Source organism: Drosophila biarmipes, chromosome 3R (genome assembly GCF_025231255.1).
Source record: "Drosophila biarmipes strain raj3 chromosome 3R, RU_DBia_V1.1, whole genome shotgun sequence".
Taxonomy (NCBI): domain Eukaryota; kingdom Metazoa; phylum Arthropoda; class Insecta; order Diptera; family Drosophilidae; genus Drosophila; species Drosophila biarmipes.
Genome location: NC_066616.1, coordinates 21,495,254 through 21,516,132, shown reverse-complemented (window position 1 = coordinate 21,516,132; position 20,879 = coordinate 21,495,254). Strand labels below are relative to the sequence as shown.

Here is a 20,879-nt window from a genome sequence, read left to right as displayed (position 1 = left end):
CTGAGTTCTTTTAGCCGGTAAAAGTTCTGTGACAGCAGAAGTGGGATCCTGTTGGGCCCGTTGATTTGTGTGGCGCTTTTCTGGGTGATTAAGTCATTCATCAGGCGGCGGCAGTGGCGACGGCGGTCTAAGAGGCCATTCTCTTAACGCGGTTTTCTAATGAAGCGTTATGCCGAATAATTAGAGGTCTTGCTTAACCCCCGGCTTATCTAGTCAGTCGCCAGCCGATATTCCAAGCACTTTTTTCAATTAAAAAGTTTCGCCGTTGTCATGGTTACGCAATAAATTCCCAAGCTGCGCGGGGCCACGGGGCGTATGCGTAATAAGCATTGAATGATTGGGCACACAGGCGGACCTAAGCCCATTTAATTGGTATTAATAATGATCCTGGACCAAGGGCCAAGCTGTTGCCGTGCAACCTGCCGGGAAAAGGGTGGCTGTGGGTTGATGAGAGAAAGGCTTACACTTGGAGAACATTTTCCAAAAAATTGTATTTAATATTTTGATTTAGATTTATGTAAAAAAAGTAGATTATAAGCCTAGAAAGCCTATTAAACACGTAAAATTTGTTTTTAGAAAATATTCCTGCTTACGAGAATTTTGATTTTGTTGTTTAGCAATTCAGAAAAGATTTATGTATTTGTTTATTAACAAATAAACACATGCTTACGATAATTAGATATTTACACCAATATTTTCGAAAGCATTTTATAAAAAAATATAAAACAATATTTACAATTCCCAAATTGTTTAATTTTCTTCTTCCCGTTTTTCTCAGTGCACAATGGGCTGTGGGTGGCAGAGAATTTGTTAAGGTCATCGGTAAGTAGTTTAGTTCTGCCATCGGCATGCTCAGCAGTGCAAATGCCTTGATAAACGTTGCAATTTTATAGCTCACAGCATATTTATTTTGCACGAACTTAGCACAATGAACTCGGGGGCTCTATTGTGGACTTTCCCCCATATTATGTTCCTGCTCTCATTGTTTTACCAGGCAATGCTTTCTTTCAGCTCCTTTGTAAGCAAATTTGCTTATTTATTTGTTAGACTTAAAGCGCTGCACGAGGAGGGGGACTAAGTACCTACAAGTTGAGATAGTGCTGAAAGTAAAGGTTATAATTAATCGCCAAGGGTTTAGTTAATCGTGATTGTAACTTAGAGATGGATTCGAGTAAATAAGAAAAATGTATGGATAGTATGTATATTTGCAGAGAGCAAAGTAAATTTTTCTTTTCTTTTTTTTCCTAAACTTGGACATAAATATAGTCTCGATCAAACAAACTTCCTGTCGCCCCTCATAAATTCTTGCCGAACATCCTTTTTGGCATCCATCCTGGCAAGTGTGAGCTCACATATCCCAGCACTTTTGGCCAAGCATAATGACACGTGGCAAATAGTTGCACGTAGAGCCAGCGAGTTTTGCTATTTCACACCTTTGTGTGAATGCAGGTGGAAAGTATTAATTTCCAAGCTGCTTGTTGACTCTTTTGCAGCACTTTTTGCTGACATTTTGTGGCACCTTGTTGTCTTGTTTGTCCCAGTTTGTATCGCTGCCAGTTCTCTCTCAGTTTTTCGTCGTGCTGTTTTCATTATTAATACACCAACTGCCTTTTGTCTGCCGCCACCCATACGGCACACCCCACATTTCCAGCGACTTTCCACTCCTCGAATTTGAGCCAAGTCGCCTCGCTTTGTATTCGTGTTAGTGACAGAAATTATTCTTGTTGACACATAAAAATTGTTTAACCCTTTTTTGCGTGGCATGAAAAATGACAGGAAATGATAAAATGTTTTCGGACGTGAGAGTGTGTGAGCGTAGCATTTGGCCAAAACATTTCCCAGACATTGATGTATTTGGGTCGGATGTTGTGTAGCCCGAATGGGGAAAACCCCCAGCGAAATACTACACAAGATGTATATACTTTCCGGCTCATTAACAGCGCTGAAATTTGCATAGTTAATTGCTTTTTAATTGTTGTGTTTTGAATTTTCAATTGCTGCCAAGGATATATTTTCCCAGTTTTTTTGGAGCAGGTTCATTCTTTAAGCCGGGCACGTTTTATGGCTGAAATTTCTTCATTTTCGTTTCCACTTTCTGGTGGGCTGTGCCCCATTAGGCAAATAGAGTTTGCAGCTCGGCTAATGAAGCATAGTTTTGAGATTTGCCACGCCCCCCCGGGCAGCCCTCGCCCACTCAGACAGACTTCAATTAGCCTGCCAGCCATGGCTGAAATTTTTTATTTCGCCCTCTGTTTTGTTTTCGAGCACTTTCCATTTTTTTCGACTGCCTTTTGCGGTCATTAAAAGTAATGGCAGCTCGGCGGTTCGCTGGCTTTAAAAATTCCACACTTGCCCTCGGGCCGAACGGACCAACCGACCAGATATATCATTTGACCAACAAGCCAAACAAAACTCACACACAAGTCCTGGCAAGCCGAAAAAAAAATCACAAAAAATGGGGAAAAATAAAAAACGAACCCAGTAACCCAAAGTTTTGTTGGCTCGCATGCGGTCACAAAAGAGCAGTAAATTAAAATTTACTCGACATGAAATTGAAGCGGCACCGAAGAGCTGCTCCTTGCCACCCTTTCCCTTTTCACGTTTTCCGTTTTCCCCATTCATTTTTGGCGGATCCATTCAATCCGATTGCAAATGCAGTCAGTCCCCTCTGAAATATCAGAGCAGAAGCATTAATAAATATTTATATTTTGCGGAATACATATAAGGAGGTCTTCAGGTTGTACGCATTTTACTGAACAATTAATTTGTGATGAAAGTACGGTGTGGGTGGGGTTTAATTAATTTCCCGATGATACGCAAAGCTGTTTTAAGGCAAGATTATTTTGTACTGTTGGTTGGCCAGGTTTAAAATACATAAAGATAAGATCAGATAGGACTTTAAAAAGATGAAAAACATTTAGTAAGGTAAGTAATAAAATGTGTGAAACAATAGGTAAGGTAATAGTGATCCGTCCGGAATTAACTCCTGGCACACATAAGTCTGATTTTATTTATTATTATTTTTTAAAAATTTAATTAACCTAGCTTGTATTCATGATTTTTGATAACACTCTTTTAATTTTGATATAATTTAACCCTTTTCGACTGATCATAGCTCATGTGCAGTTCGTAGAGATCCTCTAGCGGTCGTCTGCACTTCATTTGGTTCCATCTCGTGTTTGTTTTCCATCGGTATGGCCTGCGGTCTAGAGCCCCGGGGTTCTCGTATTTTACGTGGCCAAAGTTGTACGTTCCCCGGACCAACTGACATGCAAAGCAGATTTGGCCCAAAAAAAGCAAGGAAGAGAAGGCCTTTGGCCACTTTGCAGTCAGCACGCGTGCACAGATTAAACGGGCAAATACAAAAAAAAGGAAACTAGAATGGCCTGCAGCAGCGGTCAAACAAACAATTTTAAAGAGCTCCAATCAATTATCAAGTCGAGTCCACTTCGCTTTTACCACAATTTTCCGTTAAGCGACCATTTCCGCAGCGATTATTCAATGTCAACTAAAAAGTGGCAAAAACGTTCGGAAAACCAGCAAAAGCAATTAAAAGCAGCTGCTGCCCGGCCACGCCCCCTTTAAAAGTGCATGTTTATTTTATGTGGCAAATATGTTTTCTTTTTGGGCGAGAAATATTTATGTAAGCTCTGCTGCAGTTTATTTGTCAAGCCGGACATGCAGATGTCGGGGGATTAGATGGATTTATCGCACTGTGACAAATATACGGTGTAAATCACTTGGCCGGCTGCTTTTTCAGGCAGCTGTGTAACACGAGTGTTGAATTTAAGGCAGGAAAAGGTGCATTTGATGTGCGATTGGCCAAAAAACTAAGAGACTTTTTGGCTCTGTCAGAACTGGTAAAGTTTATATAAAAACTCCTGCACACTTACAAGCTAAGGCAATTAAACAATCATTGAACAGAAATAATAAAGTAAACACTAAAAACAAAATTCTAAGTTAATAAACAAATTGTTAATAATAATTAAATATATTATTGCACTTCACTTTCAGTTATCGCTGAATCTCATTAGACACAGAAGCATTGCATTCTGAGTAATTTATTCTGTGTAAGTTTTGTTCTTTTTAATGAAATTCAGCAAAGTTTGCTTGTCAAATTCAAAAATTAATTAAGTGCATTTTACAATCGGGCCTTAATTAGCTACACTTATCCACAGCTCAATAATGATGAATTAAACACCCCTGAACCGAAAACCCCGCCTTTGGCTCACAACCTATGGTACCAGGAGCAAATGAAATTTCATCGCTTTGCGGCCAAACTGCAGCTACACATCTCACCATGTTGGAGTTAATTGAATTGTTGTTTTGTTTGGCCCTAGATATTGCCGGCAAACATGTGCCATATATTAGTTATTGATTTCCCACAGGTAGCGGGGTTTAATGGCAATCAACTCGAAGTGGGAGAAGGCATGAATCGGAAGCTCGGCCCATGTTTTAATCAACTGTCTGAATGGGAGATAGTGGGGCAAACATGGGTTTTAGAACATGTTTATGGTTATAAAACCATATATCAGTAACATGTTACTAAATCAATATAATTCTATAAGTTAGAGGAATACAATTATTAATCAAGAAATGTATAAAAATAAAATGTATTAGTGATTCTAAACAAACAAAGTTACCTTATTAAAACATCATCATTGTATGGTTCATGCTAAGTAACAATGTTTAATTTTTGAATAGTAGAGTTGGTTTCTCTACAAGCTGTATTTTAACAAGTTTATCTGATAAAAGTTGTAATAGATCTCACAATGCATTGAATAAACAAAATGTAATATAGGGGCAAACAAGCCGGGACTCACATGCAGTTGCCAAAGATATGTTCGAGTAACATAATAGAGGCTCAACGGCGAATGTGATACTATAAATATTGATGGATCTTTCAGTTGGAGGAATCCGAATCCTTGGAAGAGAGGACTACGAATTCGGGTGGTGAGGAGTCCTCCTGCGATTCAGTGCTTTCCACCAGGGAAATCTCGTGGGCCGTCGAACTGGTGTCCTCCACATCGCCCACATATTCGCCCACGTCGCTTTCGCTGTCGTAGAGCTGATCGTCGCCATCTAAATCGATGATCAAGCGTCGCAAATAGCGCAATTCATCGTGGGCACGTGACACTTTTCGCTCCAGGGCCTTCATTTGGGCCTGCAGATCGGAAATATCCATATACATATACTATTTTCTATATTATTTAGAGGAAAAAACCAAAAATTCGAACCTGCGGAATCAGCGGACAGCCCAGTAAATGCAAAATGTACATCAGGGGATCAGCGGGCAGTGGGTCTATTTCCACCAATTGCTTCAAGATCTCCAGGAGTCGGGGGAAAATGCCCTTTTCCACCAGATACTCAATTGATTCCTCTTCTTTCTCCGACATGTTGCGTAATTTTATAGCAAAAAATTGGAAAACTTGCAAAATGTGAAAATCCGAATAAAAAATTGATCGCGGTTATAACTGTAAAACCAGGGCTGCACTGCTATCTGGCTGGAGGTTTCGGTTCATGTATTGGCTAACGTAGTGGAGACACCAGCTTTTTGGTATATTTTTGGAATTTTTTAAAGTCCAACGGTTAACCCCGTGCTGTTAATTTTTAACAGAGTGCTGTTAGGCGCAAGCTTCAAGGCACGGGGTGACCATCAAAAAGTCACTGTTAGTTATCGGAAATCGATTTCCTTTGTTTACTCCGCTTTGTCATCTCTAATTTGCGCGCTAATTTGCTAACACTTTTTATTCCCTGAAGAAATTTAACCTCCATAATGACGAATCAGGACGAACTAAGTCAAGGAGCCAAGCAGAAACTTGTGGAGACTGCCGCCAGGGCTCAGAATCCACTGGAATCCCTCAGCTACCAGAGCTACAAGGCGCCCAGCGGAGAAGAGTTCAAGCTTATATGCCGAACGAAGACGGATGCGGATTCCAAATTGCTCAAATGGGCCTTTAAACTGGCCGAAACCAACGTGGGTCCCTACTACAAACAGCTCAAGATGGGCTGGCAGCCAAAGATCAAGCAAGCCGAACTGAACAAGAACTGGGCTCGCTATTTGGTGGCCCAGAACGAGAAGAAGGAGAATGTGGCCTACTCCATGTTTCGCTTTGATATGGACCACGGGGATTGTGTGCTCTATTGGTAGGTATTCCTTAAGGTTTTTCCAAAGATAGTTACTTATCAGACCCCCTGTGACAGCTACGAAATGCAAGTGGCAGAGGAGCACCGAAGAAAAGGCTTGGGAAAGTTCATTATGAGCATTTTGGAGGACTGCGCCCGTCTCTGGCATCTGGAGAAGATCATGCTGACGGTGCTGAACAACAACGAAACCTCCATTTCCTTCTTCAAGCAACTGGGCTATGTCAAGGACGAGATCTCCCCGGATGTGCTGGAACAGGCAGACTATCAAATCTTCAGCAAATCGATGCTGAGTTGAGTGTTTATTGGACTCCAGAGATTATAGACAACTAGCAACTAGTATAACAATGCGTTTATTTCAACAAACTGGCCGTGGTCTCCAGATGATTGGCCATGCGAATATCCTGCGAACTGAGGCCGCCCACATCGTGCGTGGAGAGGGTAACGTCGACCTTGTTGTAGCAGTTGAACCACTCGGGATGGTGGTTGATCTTCTCGGCCAGCAGGGCCACGCCTGTCATGAAGCTGAAGGCCTGGTTGAAGTCCTTCAGAATGAACTGCTTGAAGATGGCATCGCGACCATCTACCAGAGTCCAGCCGGCATCCAGCAGAGGTTGCAGCTTCTCAGCACGCTCCTGTTCGTTTAGTCGCACCTGGGGAAAGGATAGAAGTATGTGAGTGGATATTGCGATATATGCCTTTTACGGGCTCTTGTTTAGAGTTTCATTATGGCAAATCTTTTTAAACTGGTCAGTTCTTTATACTGAATGCCTAATCAGGACTTTCTTAGTACAGGGAATAAACCATTTCAGTTAATATTATGTATTAAATGTAAATTTAATGGAAATGGTATTCTAAATTCAGGTAAAACTGGTTCTACTTATAGCAGCGCTTTGTTTTAGGCGAACTGAACTGTAATTTCGTAAATGTATATGCATTTTCGATTGATATAGTTGTTCTAACCCTAAGAAAAGGCACTAACAAAGACGAGCAATACTAAGATTTATGTTGAAGCGAGATGAATTACTTGCCAAATTCGTAGAACCCCTTATGATTAGGGTACAAAACACTTGCCTAGGCCAAAACTCGCCCTTGGGGGCTCGTTTCTATTGCGAGGCGATAAGAAAACCTCTCGATTTCGCTCAGATTCGACTGCCCTTGATCTGTATATAACTTTTGCCCAGTACTTACCACCATTTTGCGCTTTTTCGGTGTGGTTTTGGTCGCTGGGGCCTCCGGGGTTTGGGTGCCGTAGGATCGCCGGAGATTTGCACAGCCACCAGTTGCTGCCTTTGCTGCTTCTCTCGCCGCTGGCGAATACAGAACTGAGATTTGCCAACCGCTGCGCGAAAAGTAAAGCTCAGTTTTTGAGTTTGGTATTTTTGCCCCCCTTTGGCCCCCTACCCCTCACCTGCCTCTCGTCGCTGTTGTTGCAGTGCCGTGGGATAAACCAGATTTACAGCGACTGGCGAGCAGATTGGCCACTTTCAGAAAGTTCGGCTTAATCACATTCTGAGCGCATTTAATTGTTAATAACATTTTGTTTTAGAACTCATTTGTTGCTTGCCGTTGTTATTGTTGTTGTTTCCGGCGGGGAACAGCTGATTGGTGTTTCATGTTAACTTAACATAGAGTTAACATTGGAGGTATTGATTTCAGGGATGCCACCTGGTTTTGAAAAAGCCTTTTATTAAATAACGGTCATAAAAATCGTTATATTTAAATTCAAATAACATGTTCCTTATGGTATTTATCAAGGTTCCTGTTTTTTACTTTATCATTATTTTGGCGGTATTGCCGGCAAAGTATTAGCTAGGAAGATGTGTCAGGAGTGATCTTGTGAATCAGAGGAATTTTTACAACGCAGATTTATTAATAGATTAATTCAACCATTCATTTTAATTTTGTTACATATTGTTTTTTACTTGGGTACGACGTTTTCGGCCTCACCATTGCCGTAGTAATCGTAGTCCACATTGGCGGTTGAGGTGGCCAAACTGGGACGATCAGTGGTGGTGACGACATGGATTGCTGATCCAGTGGGTGCCTCCGGAGCCACGGTGGTTGTCTTTCGCCAGCGCAAGCTGTAGCGACTGCGAATAAATGGTGGCTTGGTGGCCACAATTGTATTGCCCAGAGCTGTAATATGGTTAATTTTATTTACTGGTACCTCAAAACTCTCTTATAAACCAGGAAGTGTGCTCACCCAGCCCAAAAAGGCAAAAGCAGACGATCAACAGTAGGGTCAGCTTCATTTTGTGCTGCTCATTCAGTGCAAACTGTAACTTTTTACACCAACTTCGATGCTTATATAGTCCCCACCAAGCTGAGATAAACAAACGCCAATTCCCCGGAGTAAGCGAAATCATCCCGTAGTTCTCCCAAGGGAGCTGGTCAACCAGCCAAGTTCATTCACCGCAGTGGCGATTTCATATTATTTATTCGTTATCTCTGAATGAACTCTTACTTTAGCTTACGGGTTAAGCGACATTGTACAATCGAATCGATATTATACCTAAGCGAAATGGTAATAAATACGTGTGTGGAATCTCGGCATCCGGGATTATCCGGCTGGCGATCAGTTTTCCGGTTTGGGTTCCGCGGGTCGCGGACGTTTGGGTCCAGAGGGTATTGGCGGCGGTGGAACATCCGGAACGGCACTGTTTTTGCTCTCCGATCCGTTGCGAATGTCCTCGAAGGTGGGCTGCGCGGGTTCCAGGTTTTCCAATGGTAGTGGCTGTATTTGTGGAGGACTCTGGGGAGGATTAAGGGCCTGAGGCTGGTGCTCTGCCTCCTGTCGAGGAGGAGTAGTTGGCTGTGTGGCCCCACGTATGGGATAGCCCTGGCTGGGGTAGTAGTCGTAAGGAGGCAGATAGTTCTGCCTGACGTAACCCGCCTGGTCGTAGATCACTGGGTACTGGCTATACGGATACGGAGGCAGGTGCATGGGCTGTCCCCTAAACTGGGAGGGCAGAGGGATGAGTACTGGCGGCAGTCCCTGATGGTTGAGTGGAAGCTGCACTTGCTCCTTGGGCATCTCCTGTGGCTCGACAGATCCAGGAGGCAGCTGCGACTGGGGCTGCTGCTCTACTGGAGATTCCACGGGCTGGGGCTCATACGGTGCAAAGCCACTTGGATACTGGGCAGGAGATGGCAGGGGATAGGGGAGCTGGAAAATATAATGAATTAAATTAATTTTTGTTAATTAATTTTTAAGAAGTATTAAAACTCTATAAACTCACCCTTTCATTGGGAGAAAGACCAGGGACAATCGGCTGACCAAACCGCACGATCGGAGGACTGTAGAAGCCATAGGGATTGTAGGGTCCAAAGGGGGCGTATCCAGGCTCGTGGATAGTGGGCTGGATGACCGGATAGGCTCGGCTGGAGGTCAGGTTGTCGTCGGTGGTGATGAGCGCATTGTAGACCTTCGGCTTCTTTCTCAGACGACGGGCGGCTTCCGTAGAACCCGTCGACAAGATCACTCCCAAGAGCAGTAGAATCAAAAGTGTGTGCTACCGGTAATACAAATCGAAATCGAGAGTTATAAGTAGAACTACTACCATTGACAGCTGTCCCTGGCATTTTGTCACTACTGCGATAGAAATCAATGAAAAACCATAATCTGTCTAATTGATCGCCATATCGACAATCAATCAATGAATTGTTTGGACTACGCACAATCGTGTTTGTGTTTGACGGAAGTTGGGGAGCTGGACCCCAAGCTGGAGCTACTCTACAGGGAAGCTTGTTAGTAATGGCTAAGAAGAAACCGAGACTTTCAAATACCAGCACTGCAGTCGCCGAAACAATCAACACATGTCAGCCTTTGTTGCGAATTCTCTACACTTCATTAGCTTTGAATTGAAATGTAGATTGTTCCTTTAATTGGATTACGGAGTAGCCGATCGAACCGGACGGGGGCTCCAGTCCACACTAAGGGAAAAGATCTATAGAGAACTGTGTTCTTGATTTTGTGTATTTTTTGTAGGCTTAGAAAATTAAGATTTTCTAAGCTAGAATTTTATCCAGACGTTTGTGATATGTCATTTCCTTAGCTCACTTTTTATCTGGTTTTATTAAATCATTAGCCATTTTCTATAATACAAAATCTGTTTAATTAATACATCATTTTTAATAAATTAAAAACAATGATTGAATATAGATATTTAAAAAACCGATAGATGATTTTTCTTTTTTCTTCGAGTTCTAATGCTATTGTCTTCCCTATAGATATAAGAACTACTATCCCAGTGCATGGGCTCCAATGGATCTGTGGCAAAGGCCTTTTCCTCAGCGAGATGGAGTCTAGGTCCGGTTAGACGAGTTGCCCATTGTCGTGGCTTGGTACTGGAGCATGGAAATGCACTGGAGCGATCTGCGGAACTGTGACCGCGTTTCTGATCTTGATCCCCGATCACCGGATCACCCGATCCCCGGGGCTGCACTCTAATTGCCGCTCTCGGATTACCCAGACACTTAAGCCGGGCTGGGCCGCCGCCCTCTTTGACTGACTTACTGACTGACTGGCAATTTGCCTTGCTTTCCAAGCATTTCACTTTGACTTTCCTCGGCGGACTCACCCACTCTCGATCGCCATGATCTTGCTTTCGAGGGAGCAATTTTCGACGCTTTTCCTTTTCTCTTCTAGCTGTGATTTCGTTTTCGATTTCATCGGCATCTGGTCTCTGGCATCTGGCATCTGGCGGGGCAGTGAAATTAAACGGATCGAATCGGAGTGAATTGAGTCGAATCAGCAGACAATAATCGTTGATCAAGTGCACTCCACTCCAAGAAATTGGGCCACCTCGAGTGCCATTGTAATGCGCGCGTCGAAAGTGATAGTCCAAAATGGTTCAGCGGATCACTCGCACTCTTGGCGTGGCCATGGGTGTTTCCATAGGCTCGAGAAATCTGGGTGGGTGGTCGCTTAAAGGTGTCAATGGAACTCGGCTTGGAAAGGGGATTGACCTGCAGTGATTCCCAAAAACGCACTTGATCATCTTGTACTTCAACTAATTGATGACATACAAAAGGTAGTTAAGCGTGTTTGAATGTCATTTTAAGTAGGTTTTATTCATCAAACAATTTGGTATTTTCATATATATAATATAAACTTATTACCTTATCTAACAGATTAAAACTATAATATTTCTAGGACTGACCCCTTGATCTTTGTTCAGATTTCTAATTGCTTGATTGTCGCTATTGTATTTTAATTGCTGTATCTGTGTTGGATTAGTGCACTTTATATGGTAACTTTATATAGTAACTTACACAGATGACTAGGAAAACTGCAATTATCTATTTGATTTTTAATAAAACTATTACTATATGTTATTTAATTATAGATTAGTTTTTGCTTCTGTTTCTACATTTCCTTGAAGAATGCTTTTCTTCCCCACTCTTTTATCATCTTGAAGTAACTTCCTCTTTTTAAGATAACTTAATTGCCTGGTACTCAAAGCTACCTTCTGAATCCTACTCTATTACCTCGTTATTCTTGGAACAACACTTCCAGCCACCAAAGTTCTGGCCCCGATCCACTCCTCATCTCATTCGCTTGGGTTTTAGGGGCCAGCACTGCCAGTTTGGCTCGTTGGAGGCTGACTCAGCCGCCAGTCGAGTCGGATTCATGGCTAAGACCAGTTCAAAGGCATTAGATGGCAGTGGCCTAACCTTAAACCTGAGTCTTGGATCTTAAACTGAATCTTATTGAGAGTCTGGCAAACGAAAGTGAAAGTTCCAAGAAAAGGGTGGACTCTTAATCACTTGGTATATATTTCGTTGGACCAATTAATTAAGTTATCACAGACACCGCTTACCTTTTCCATTTGCATATTGACCGTGTGTATTTTGGTTTTCCCTTTTCTTATATTTCCTTGGATTTCGTATGCAGGTGAGGGCACTTTGTGTCAGGAAGCTCCAGAAAAGCCACAAAAATATGGCATAAATTGTCTGATTCGCACTCGCTCCGTGCGATTGTCTTTAAAAATGCACAATTTGTTTAGCGACTGGCCGACACGTAATGACTTTGAAAACAAGTTGCTGCAAATGATATTGTGTATGGCGATATGGAAATGCAGTGCACTCTGGAGAACACGGATCGGATCGGATCACGATTTGAGTTGACTCTACGCGGAGACTGCCGACGGTCGACTGGCTCTTTCTGCGGCTGCGCACGCGCGTTTCTTGGCTTTCTGCTGCTTTTCTGGGGACTTTAAGCGAACGCTGGGCGCGCTCCACGGACAACCTTTTATACCTTCGGTGGTTGTGGAGTCAGTGGTTGTGGAGCCAGTGGTTGTGGAGGCTTTAGTGGCCGGAGTAGTGGCAATGAAAAGCTGGTCAGAAGGCTTGCGAATAAACATCTGTGCTGGCTTTGGGGTTTTTATGGGCGTACAGACAGACAGGAACTTCTTGGAGTTGGCCTAGTTTCAGCTAGCCTTGCTTTGGTATACAAATATTTTTATACATTACTTTAATAATAAAAACTAATAGCTATTATAATACTCTTTAAAATAAGACATTTTCTACTATCAAATCATTGTAATTATTTGTTACATAGGACCAAACAATTTATTGAATTATATGCTTGGTATAATTATAGATCAAAGATATATATTATGAATAGCTCCTTGCTACATATATTTTGTAGAGGCCTTGTACAACATTTTACAATAATTCTTTTAGTTTAATCTAATAACTGCACCTTAGATACAATTATTTTAAGTTAACTGAAATGCGAATTTTATAATTTTATGGCTTATGGATGGTTATTTTAATAAAAATATATTAGTTTTCGAACTGGATCATTGTTTACTTGGAGCTTAAGAGATATTCTGTCCCACAGATCTTTAATTTCCAAGGGTATTCCCTCTTCGAATGAGATGAATCCGAGCCACAATGCGAACAAATCCGAATGCTTTCCCATTGGAGGCGGCATTTTCATTGGCTTCGACTTAATTGCTCGGTGGCATTAAATGAATGCAATAAACCGGGCGAAAGTGTAGAATAGAGGCGTAGTGAGCCACACAACTGGGCTAGGAATTTGTTCAGCTCTCGACACTCTGCAAATGCAATTGTCAGCTTCGGTCAAAACAAGTCTTTATTCTCGGCCATAACAAATGGGCTTACCGGGTTTCACTTTCGTTGCGAAGCCAAGTTCAGAACGGCTGTGAATTTGCTCAATCTTAACTAGCTGTCAGCTCCTCAACTCTTTGTTGTTAACCAGGTTGTTTATTCATGCTTAGATATTGGAAGAAAATGTGGAATCCATTAAATCCAAAAAATACAAAATTTGGCTTGAAGTTATACTCTTAAGTATATCTAAATTAAAAAAAAAAACTAAAAATTGGCTAGAAACATGTTTAGTTTTAATCTTAAATTAACTCTTCTCAAGTTTGAGATTTCTTTCTGCAATTAATTATATTTTTTCCGAGTGTATACCCCATCTCCTGCATGATAATTTGTTTTTGTTTGCCGCAGTCACGTTCACTGTTCACTGTCAGAGGTGATAAGAGTGATCCGATCCAGTCTCCACCCACACTCGTGCTGCAACTTGTGGGGTTTTCTTAGTGTTGCGGGGTCAATCTACAAACTTGAAGATCTGCTGGGGCTGCTTGATAGACCATCTTGGTGGGCGGCATCTCCTGCCTCTTGAATTTCGGCTAAACTTTCGCTTTCCCTTTTTCTGTTTTGATAGGCATAATGAGTATACGAACTCCGGTGACCCAGTCGAGCTTTTATTAGATGTTTGCTTCTCAAATTAATGATGATAACACTAAGATTCAACGGAAAAACCAAATTAGATTTCTACATTACTGATCAAATTATTGGAATTTTAATTTAAAAAATTGATTTAATTAATTCAATAGTTGTTTGTGTCACCCCGATGAAGTTAACCAACGAGCCCCATAAATAACTCAACAATTCGCTTTTTATTTAATGTTTTATTAACTCTTGAACTGCAAAGATGCGATCAGATGGTTCGGGACGAGTCCCTCTAGACCTGGACACTGTGCTGGACCAACTGGAGGTTGGCGTTCATGAAGCACATGCCGGCGTGGTAGGCCTTCGCGCAGGAGTTGCCCTCCTTGGAGTGGGTCTCGGCGCAGTGGGCGATCTTCTGGTGCGTCTCATCCGAGTGGTTCACCTCAGCCCCGGCTCCGGATCCGGCCAGCTGAACATGGATCTTGTGGACATCGAAGCCGTGCTCGGCATCGTAGAAGCCGAACTTCTGGAAGACGCACTCCAGGTAGCAATGGGTCACCGCGTCGTCGGGGTACTGCCACTTCTTGTACTTCTCCACGAGCTCCTCGCTGGCGTGGACCTTCTCGGCGCAGTAGGTGCGGTAGGTTACCAGGTCGTCGTGGGTCTTCACCACATAGGACTCGTGGTGATGGTGCTGGTGGGGATCGTGGTCGGCGAGCACCAAGGTCAGACCCAAAAGGAGGACTACGAGGGCGTTCATGGCGATGTCTTTTTACTCTGTCACAACTGCAACTGCATTTTGTGCCCAGCTCAGCAAGCGTATTTATAGCCCAATCCCGCTTCTGGGCAATCGAGATGACATTAACCTTCTATTGAACCGATTCGCGGGTGATTGACTGGCCCAACGATTACCCTTATCGAAGGGCAAGGGTCGCCAGGCAACGATAGGTAGGTGCAGTGGCCAGATGCCCGATCCCGAATGCCCGGTTGTCAACAGGTCTGAATCACGGCTTATCTCAAAAATATGACGTGACTTTCGGCAAATTCCATGTGTCAAAATTTCAAACTGATTTCATTGTCTTAGCACTGGCGCCACCTGTCTGCGGGCGGTTGAAACTAATCGCTTTGGTTCATGGCTGTCAGCTTCTTACAGTGAGAAATAAAATTCGTAGCCACTCGTCCACAGATGGCGCCAGTGTATAGTAAACATAAATGGATTTACACTTTTTCTTTTATTTATTTGTAATTGATAATTATACATTATTTTATGTTCAAGGAACTTGAGACTTATAATGCTTAGAATAATTATACGAAATGCCTACTCTAAATTTTATTTAAAAAAAGACTTGTATCTTTAATAATGTTGCACTTCCTTTTGGGTCATGAAATCCTTGACCCAATGGCCAAACTGGCCGGAAGTGGCGCACCTGTAGGCCTGAAAGGACCAGTCATCCAACTGCGTTTCCTTCCGCTCCTTCCGATTGCAGTAGTCCACCACCAGCATCAGTTCCTCCATCTGGTTGTGCCCGGCGAAGATCTTTGCTATGCGCTTGGCATTGTAGCCTCTCTCATCCGTCCAAAGTCCTAGTCTTTTTACCAAACACCTCAGGGTGGCTGCATCTTCCTCCTGGCTTTCTTGGCGACAGTTTTCCAGATCCTCGTAAACTTGTTCCGACGTTGGTAATCTCCAAACCGAAGCTGCTTCCGTTTTTGAAGCTATTGTAATGAGCAGACAGCTCCAGCAGATAATCTCCAGACTTAAGTGATTCATTGTGTATTCGGCGGCTTAAAGTTTATAAATGGAGCCTGGCCAGATAAACACAGCTCTTTTATAGAACAATCAGCGGAGAAAACCAGTTTTAGAAGCGTCAATGGCATTAACCTAGAATTCATGGAAAATGGGTCTGCCGGCCGGTGTGCTATAGTAATTATTGTCAACACGGGATCGTCTGTTGCTGACGTAATCAGAGTCTCCATAAAACACTAGATAAAGTGCTCCACTATGTACCAGTACATCTGTACTGGGATGCGGACTCATGTTCGTACTGGTTGGACAATTAAGATCAAGAGTCACGTTTCATATTTAATGCGTTTAATGACAGGTGTTTTTCCTATGGTTTTTAGTGGCGGGTACACAAAAATGAGAGACAAAACCAACTGAGAAGTCATCCTAAATATGAATATACCTAAGTCGTTGTGGCTAAAAACTAAAGATGCTTAAATGATTGTCTTGCTCTTTTTAGGGAATATTGACAGAAGGTAAAAAACGTCTGGCAAGGCGAAGATTTATATTCTTATATCATAGGAACAATTCTACCCATAGCATTTTGAATATAGATGTCAAATGCTTTCTAAACTAAAAATATCCTTTAGATGGCTCACAAATATTTATAATAATTTGCATGCTATTGAACCCCATACCCAGTTCGCAATCCACAATGCAATCGGCCAAACTGCAACTGCAATTATAAGTGCGCGGCTGACTGCACCGGGCGACAATTTCCCAGGTCCCGCCCACTCTCCACCCGGTTGAAGGACGATTGCTGAACGTTCCAATCACACGTGAATTCCCCTTTATGGACGTGTGTTTTTTCCACCTTTCCTTTGACTGCGCCACTGGGCTTTGTTTCAAGTGGTGGGAAATCGGGAATCGAGAATCGAGAATCGGAAATCGAAGGGCCTTCGACTTTCTCCGCCGACTGTGACTACTTCATTAAACAACTCGCAGTGGCGTTTTCACGCTGCACTAACCTTTCCGCACCACTCAACCCGTGCCCACGTCAGCCGCATTTGACAAAGCTAATTTCGCACCGAAAGCCAGACCTCTCTGGGAACCCAATCCCCCCCAGATCCGGTGCCGCCCATTTACCATATTCCATGTTCCGCATCCCAGACCTCAGCCAGCCAAACGCCAAACAAACACTTGACACGACCTATTCAATTATTTCTCAATTAAATGTCGTGTAAAGAAGTCGTCATCGAGTCGGATTCGTCATTGAAGGAAGGAAAAGCCATCAACCAGCTAACGGAGAGAAATTTAAGTACAGCCTATAAAAATATTTTCATATTTTATTTATCTTTTTGAACACAATGTAATATCATTTCATGTTTCCACTTTCTTAAAATATACAAATCAATATATATGATCTCTAAAATATATATGTCTCAAGAATATTTAAAACTATATAATTATTTAAAATTCAAAATATTGTATTTATTTTTTCTTTCTGTTCACATATTTTTCCCAGTGCATCCATAAACACTTGGCACATTTGCCTGATCCACAAAGGGGGGGCGTGGCATTGCACAAGTGTCGACATAGTCAAAGGTAAGGTAAATTCAATTTGGTTTTTCATTTCCATTTGGCTTTGCTGGTGCCGAGATTGCGTTAGTTTGCCAGGCAGAATTAAGTACTTAGTTTCAAAGAGTTTCCAAGAATCAAAAAAGAGTGAATTCAAATAAACGGATGTGGTAAAACTGAATAGCTTTGATTTTCCTGCGATTGTTTTCTGGTGAAAAGGCTTGTTAGGAAGGTAGAATCTGACTGTGAACTAAAAAAAATGTACTTATAAAATGCATAAATATATTTCTTACTTTGATTTTGAAATTACAAATGCTAGAATTTTCAGCACTATTAAGCATGTTTAGCTTTAAGGCTTCAATTAATAGGTAATGTTTATCGCCCCTTGTGTTTCATTGCTATCCTTTATTTCAGCATACTTCAGGATCCCTTCAAATGAGGTCCACTGACCATAAAAACACTCAACGTTCTACATTACAAACTGCTTTTCGGGTTTAATGGTCTGCGACTTGTTTCTTTTGACTGGGCTTTGTTTCTCCGTTGGGGTCCCCTTGCCTGTTCCACATTTCTCTCCTCAGGACTGCCGATCTCAACTGTTTCCATTGAATGCAGCCACCGGCCCACCTGACCACCACCCACTTTTCCATATCGCCGGGCGAGATGGTCAGTCGTTCGTTCAGGCTGCTCTAATTGCAACTTTGAAACTCAATTGGGTAGACACAAGGCCACAAGGGGGCGGCCACTTCACGACCACCAGCCACCAATTAAATATAAATGTTTGCGCTTTTCTGAACTGCGTACCTTCTGTTTTTTTTTGTTGAATATGTTGTATGTTTTTGCAGTTAACAATTTGCACATGGCCAGCTGAAGGTCAGTTGAGTTCCATGGCTCGCACGATGAAAGGCGCTCCACAGGACACGTGTGTTTTGTTTGAGCCAGGCCTTCTCCGTTTTTATATCCCCTCCAAGGACCTGCTAACGATGGGGTCTTCTTGCTCTTTCAAGGCCTGCACTTTAGTGCCGACTTGCATCTGGAGTCGGAGAAATGCGACAGTAAAAACTTTTGGTTCTGGGGAAATCGGGGGCATGGTTTTTGGGTAGGCGACAAATTGCGCCTAAAGTTTTTCCAGCTTGCTCGAAAGTTTTCCGCCCACAAAGTTCTGCGCAAAGCGGACGAGAAAAATGCTAGAAAATTGGAATACTTTCAAAAGTTTCAAACTGAATGCAAAGGCATCTTTCAGTTCGCTCGGAAGGAGGGAGGTGGGAGCGGGGTGTTTGGCAATTTTTCCAACTTAATTAATAATTAATTAGTGAATCTTCTGAAAGCCAAACAAGTGGCTGATGACTGGAGGAAAAAGGAAAATTTTTATATAAAATAAATTCATGTTAAAACCTCGCATAAAAGGCCATGGCAATGCCGAGTGGCGAGTGGAGTGGGTGCACTGAAAAAAATTAAATCTATGAATACATAGAAACGACGAAGATCTCTGATAAGTAAACGTTTTGAACACAAAAGGGCTGAACACTTTTAGTTAAATTGATGAATCAAATGTTATCATTTTTATGAAAATATATTAGGTAATTGTTGTTTTATTTAAGTCACTATTACAATTTCATAAAGATCTGTGTATGGTACAAAATGATGTTAAAACATTTTTTGGTAAAACCATTCATAAATTTTGCATAAATTCTCATTTAAAACTAAGGCAATTGCACTTTACTTTACTAGTAAACTACCAACTCTTTAAATTATTTCATGAATATATCTGATGGCTTATTTTGCTAGATTTAAGTAAGATTTTTCTTGGAGTGTGTCGGGTAAGCTGGACACGGACTGAGCTGGAGGTCAGCGCGTGCGGTGGCTTTTGTTGGCCGCTCTCCGCGAATTAGCGGCTAAATTACTGGCCAGTCCGCTGAGTGCGCTCGTCCACTGGTCGAGATGGGCCAGGATGGAGGATGGAGGTGGGAGGATATGGGACGGACTATGGAGGACCGGGGGCAATGTGGTAATTGGAATTAATTCAGCATTAAGCTGCATTTTCTTTAGCCAACTCTCCGTGATCGTGGGCGGGGACATGGCCACCAGCGGCAGTCGCGGACGCTCTCCATTATGAAGTACCAACATTTTGTATAATTTTTTTCTATTCCTTGTCCCGTTTTAATTCAATCGCCTGGGTTGTTAATTAATTGCGCTTAGTTGCCGCAAATGGCAGTTGGCAAATAACGCGGTCCTGGGCCTGATCCTGGGTGGGCGTGGCCGGTAGTTAGCGGCCAGTATTTTCAGCTTAGAGTCATTAGCGGAAGAGCAATTAGCAGAACTTGGCAGCGAAATGCAATTCCGGGAATATCTTTCCAAGAATGCAGCCCTTTTTGCGAAGAACTTTACATTTTATCTCGTCTCTAGCACTTTTAATTACTTTTAATCAACAATATTATTTCCACATAAAGAGATGGTTATAAACTTATATACAACTTTGTTTGTTTGGAAATGTAATTTTTTATTTAATAACCTTAGACTTCCAAATTTAAATCAATGTGTGTGCTGAAAATAAATACCCCCTAAACACTTGAAACAAATAAAGATAAAGGAAAATCAATATCCAACCATCTTAGTAAAGAGTTATTCCAGCATAAAAGTCCAATTATTTGCTAAACACATATCAATTATGCACCCGCATAATATACCTTGAAATGTCTGCACTTCAAATCAAAGGCAACAATTGCAGTCAGAAGCAAACACACTTATGTGGCTGCAATATATGTACATTGCACATACGAATATTCAAAGACCCACGCGGCGTATGCGCAATGTGAGTAGAAAATCGGAGACAAGTGGCGGTGCTTTTCGGAAGGGCGAGAGAGATAGCTACAATTTGCCTGCAACTTATTGATATTTTTTACACTGAGAGGGTAGGCCATCGTATTTCATTTCCAAATTTAATAGATGATAGATAAAAGATGATATCGTTAGAATATTTAAGAGAGAAAAATATTTAATGTAATACAAATATGAAACAGCTTTTAAAGTTTTATCAAGACTTAGTATCACAAAATATGGGTATATGAAATGTATCTTTCAACACTTTTTTTCCTTTGCCAAACAAATATGAAATAATATTTTAATAGCTAATAAATCAACTGAAAAGTAGCTATCTAATAATTATTTTTTTTAATCCCCGCCCGGCTGTCTTCCTGTAACAGTTTGATCTGTTTTGCTTGTACGCCGTGCCACGCCCCCTTCCGCCAGTAATAATCGCCACCCCTTTCTGCACTGATTAACCCGAGTGCGAGTGTAAAATCCTTTTGTTTTCCAACTGACAATCGCCAGTTTTCCTCCTGCCTGCAGAGTGTGTCTTCCATTGTCCCAGATATATTGTAGATAGTCATTGTGCTATTTTCCGCTTGATTACGGCCAAAGGATTTTTGGCACACACGTACTCACACCCACAGAAAACCACCACCCACAACTGGGCATTGTTCGCTGGCATTTGACCGCGGGTTTGGCACTCGCAGATCCACAATGCTATTAATCCCACCGCCTGCTCCACCTCGGCACCTTGGCAACCATTAAGTGGATACGCTTAATATGCATTGTTGGCTAGCGTTGATATAAGCACGCCACCCCAAGCCCCCAACCTCTGACCTCCTGGTTGGTTGGTCCTGTGTAATTTTATTCATAAACTCAACTAGAACACATTGCAGGCTTTGCCTAAGTCCAGGAGTTT

At 42.1% G+C, this 20,879-nt stretch overlaps 7 protein-coding genes across 8 annotated transcripts; 1 reads left to right on the top strand and 6 right to left on the bottom strand.

Annotated features, from left to right (window-relative positions):
- Positions 1–4,661: 4,661 nt before the first annotated feature.
- Positions 4,662–5,492, bottom strand: LOC108026079 (uncharacterized). Its single transcript, XM_017096778.3, has 2 exons — positions 5,238–5,492; positions 4,662–5,164 (listed from the first exon to the last, which is right to left on the bottom strand). The coding sequence occupies exons 1-2, from the start codon at positions 5,394–5,396 to the stop codon at positions 4,904–4,906; spliced, it is 420 nt and encodes a 139-aa protein (XP_016952267.1). The 5' UTR covers positions 5,397–5,492; the 3' UTR covers positions 4,662–4,903.
- Positions 5,493–5,707: 215 nt separating this feature from the next.
- LOC108026000 (N-alpha-acetyltransferase 40) lies at positions 5,708–6,483 on the top strand. Its single transcript, XM_017096690.3, has 2 exons — positions 5,708–6,147; positions 6,205–6,483. The coding sequence occupies exons 1-2, from the start codon at positions 5,777–5,779 to the stop codon at positions 6,440–6,442; spliced, it is 609 nt and encodes a 202-aa protein (XP_016952179.1). The 5' UTR covers positions 5,708–5,776; the 3' UTR covers positions 6,443–6,483.
- On the bottom strand, positions 6,428–7,720 carry LOC108026001 (pterin-4-alpha-carbinolamine dehydratase). Its single transcript, XM_017096691.3, has 3 exons — positions 7,556–7,720; positions 7,336–7,486; positions 6,428–6,797 (listed from the first exon to the last, which is right to left on the bottom strand). Exons 1-3 carry the CDS (start codon positions 7,681–7,683, stop codon positions 6,498–6,500), a joined length of 579 nt encoding a protein of 192 aa, XP_016952180.1. The 5' UTR covers positions 7,684–7,720; the 3' UTR covers positions 6,428–6,497.
- A 93-nt stretch (positions 7,721–7,813) lies between these two features.
- On the bottom strand, positions 7,814–8,506 carry LOC108025987 (uncharacterized). The gene is made up of 2 exons (XM_017096680.3): positions 8,351–8,506; positions 7,814–8,283 (listed from the first exon to the last, which is right to left on the bottom strand). The coding sequence occupies exons 1-2, from the start codon at positions 8,397–8,399 to the stop codon at positions 8,066–8,068; spliced, it is 267 nt and encodes an 88-aa protein (XP_016952169.2). The 5' UTR covers positions 8,400–8,506; the 3' UTR covers positions 7,814–8,065.
- A 59-nt stretch (positions 8,507–8,565) lies between these two features.
- LOC108026018 (uncharacterized) lies at positions 8,566–12,336 on the bottom strand. 2 transcript variants are annotated; one of them, XM_017096708.3, is made up of 3 exons: positions 11,970–12,336; positions 9,387–9,659; positions 8,566–9,313 (listed from the first exon to the last, which is right to left on the bottom strand). In XM_017096708.3, the coding sequence occupies exons 1-3, from the start codon at positions 11,982–11,984 to the stop codon at positions 8,723–8,725; spliced, it is 879 nt and encodes a 292-aa protein (XP_016952197.1). In that variant the 5' UTR covers positions 11,985–12,336; the 3' UTR covers positions 8,566–8,722. The 2 variants fall into 2 exon arrangements, with proteins under 2 accessions (XP_016952197.1, XP_050744955.1); XM_050888998.1 differs by lacking the exon at positions 11,970–12,336 and adding an exon at positions 9,934–10,115 and having other exon boundaries at positions 9,387–9,880.
- Positions 12,337–14,078: 1,742 nt separating this feature from the next.
- Positions 14,079–14,662, bottom strand: LOC108026045 (general odorant-binding protein 99b). The gene has a single exon (XM_017096740.3). The coding sequence runs from the start codon at positions 14,612–14,614 to the stop codon at positions 14,147–14,149; it is 468 nt and encodes a 155-aa protein (XP_016952229.1). The 5' UTR covers positions 14,615–14,662; the 3' UTR covers positions 14,079–14,146.
- Positions 14,663–15,073: 411 nt separating this feature from the next.
- On the bottom strand, positions 15,074–15,639 carry LOC108026052 (uncharacterized). The gene has a single exon (XM_017096746.2). It carries the CDS (start codon positions 15,623–15,625, stop codon positions 15,209–15,211), a length of 417 nt encoding a protein of 138 aa, XP_016952235.1. The 5' UTR covers positions 15,626–15,639; the 3' UTR covers positions 15,074–15,208.
- Between the last annotated feature and the right edge of the window lie 5,240 nt (positions 15,640–20,879).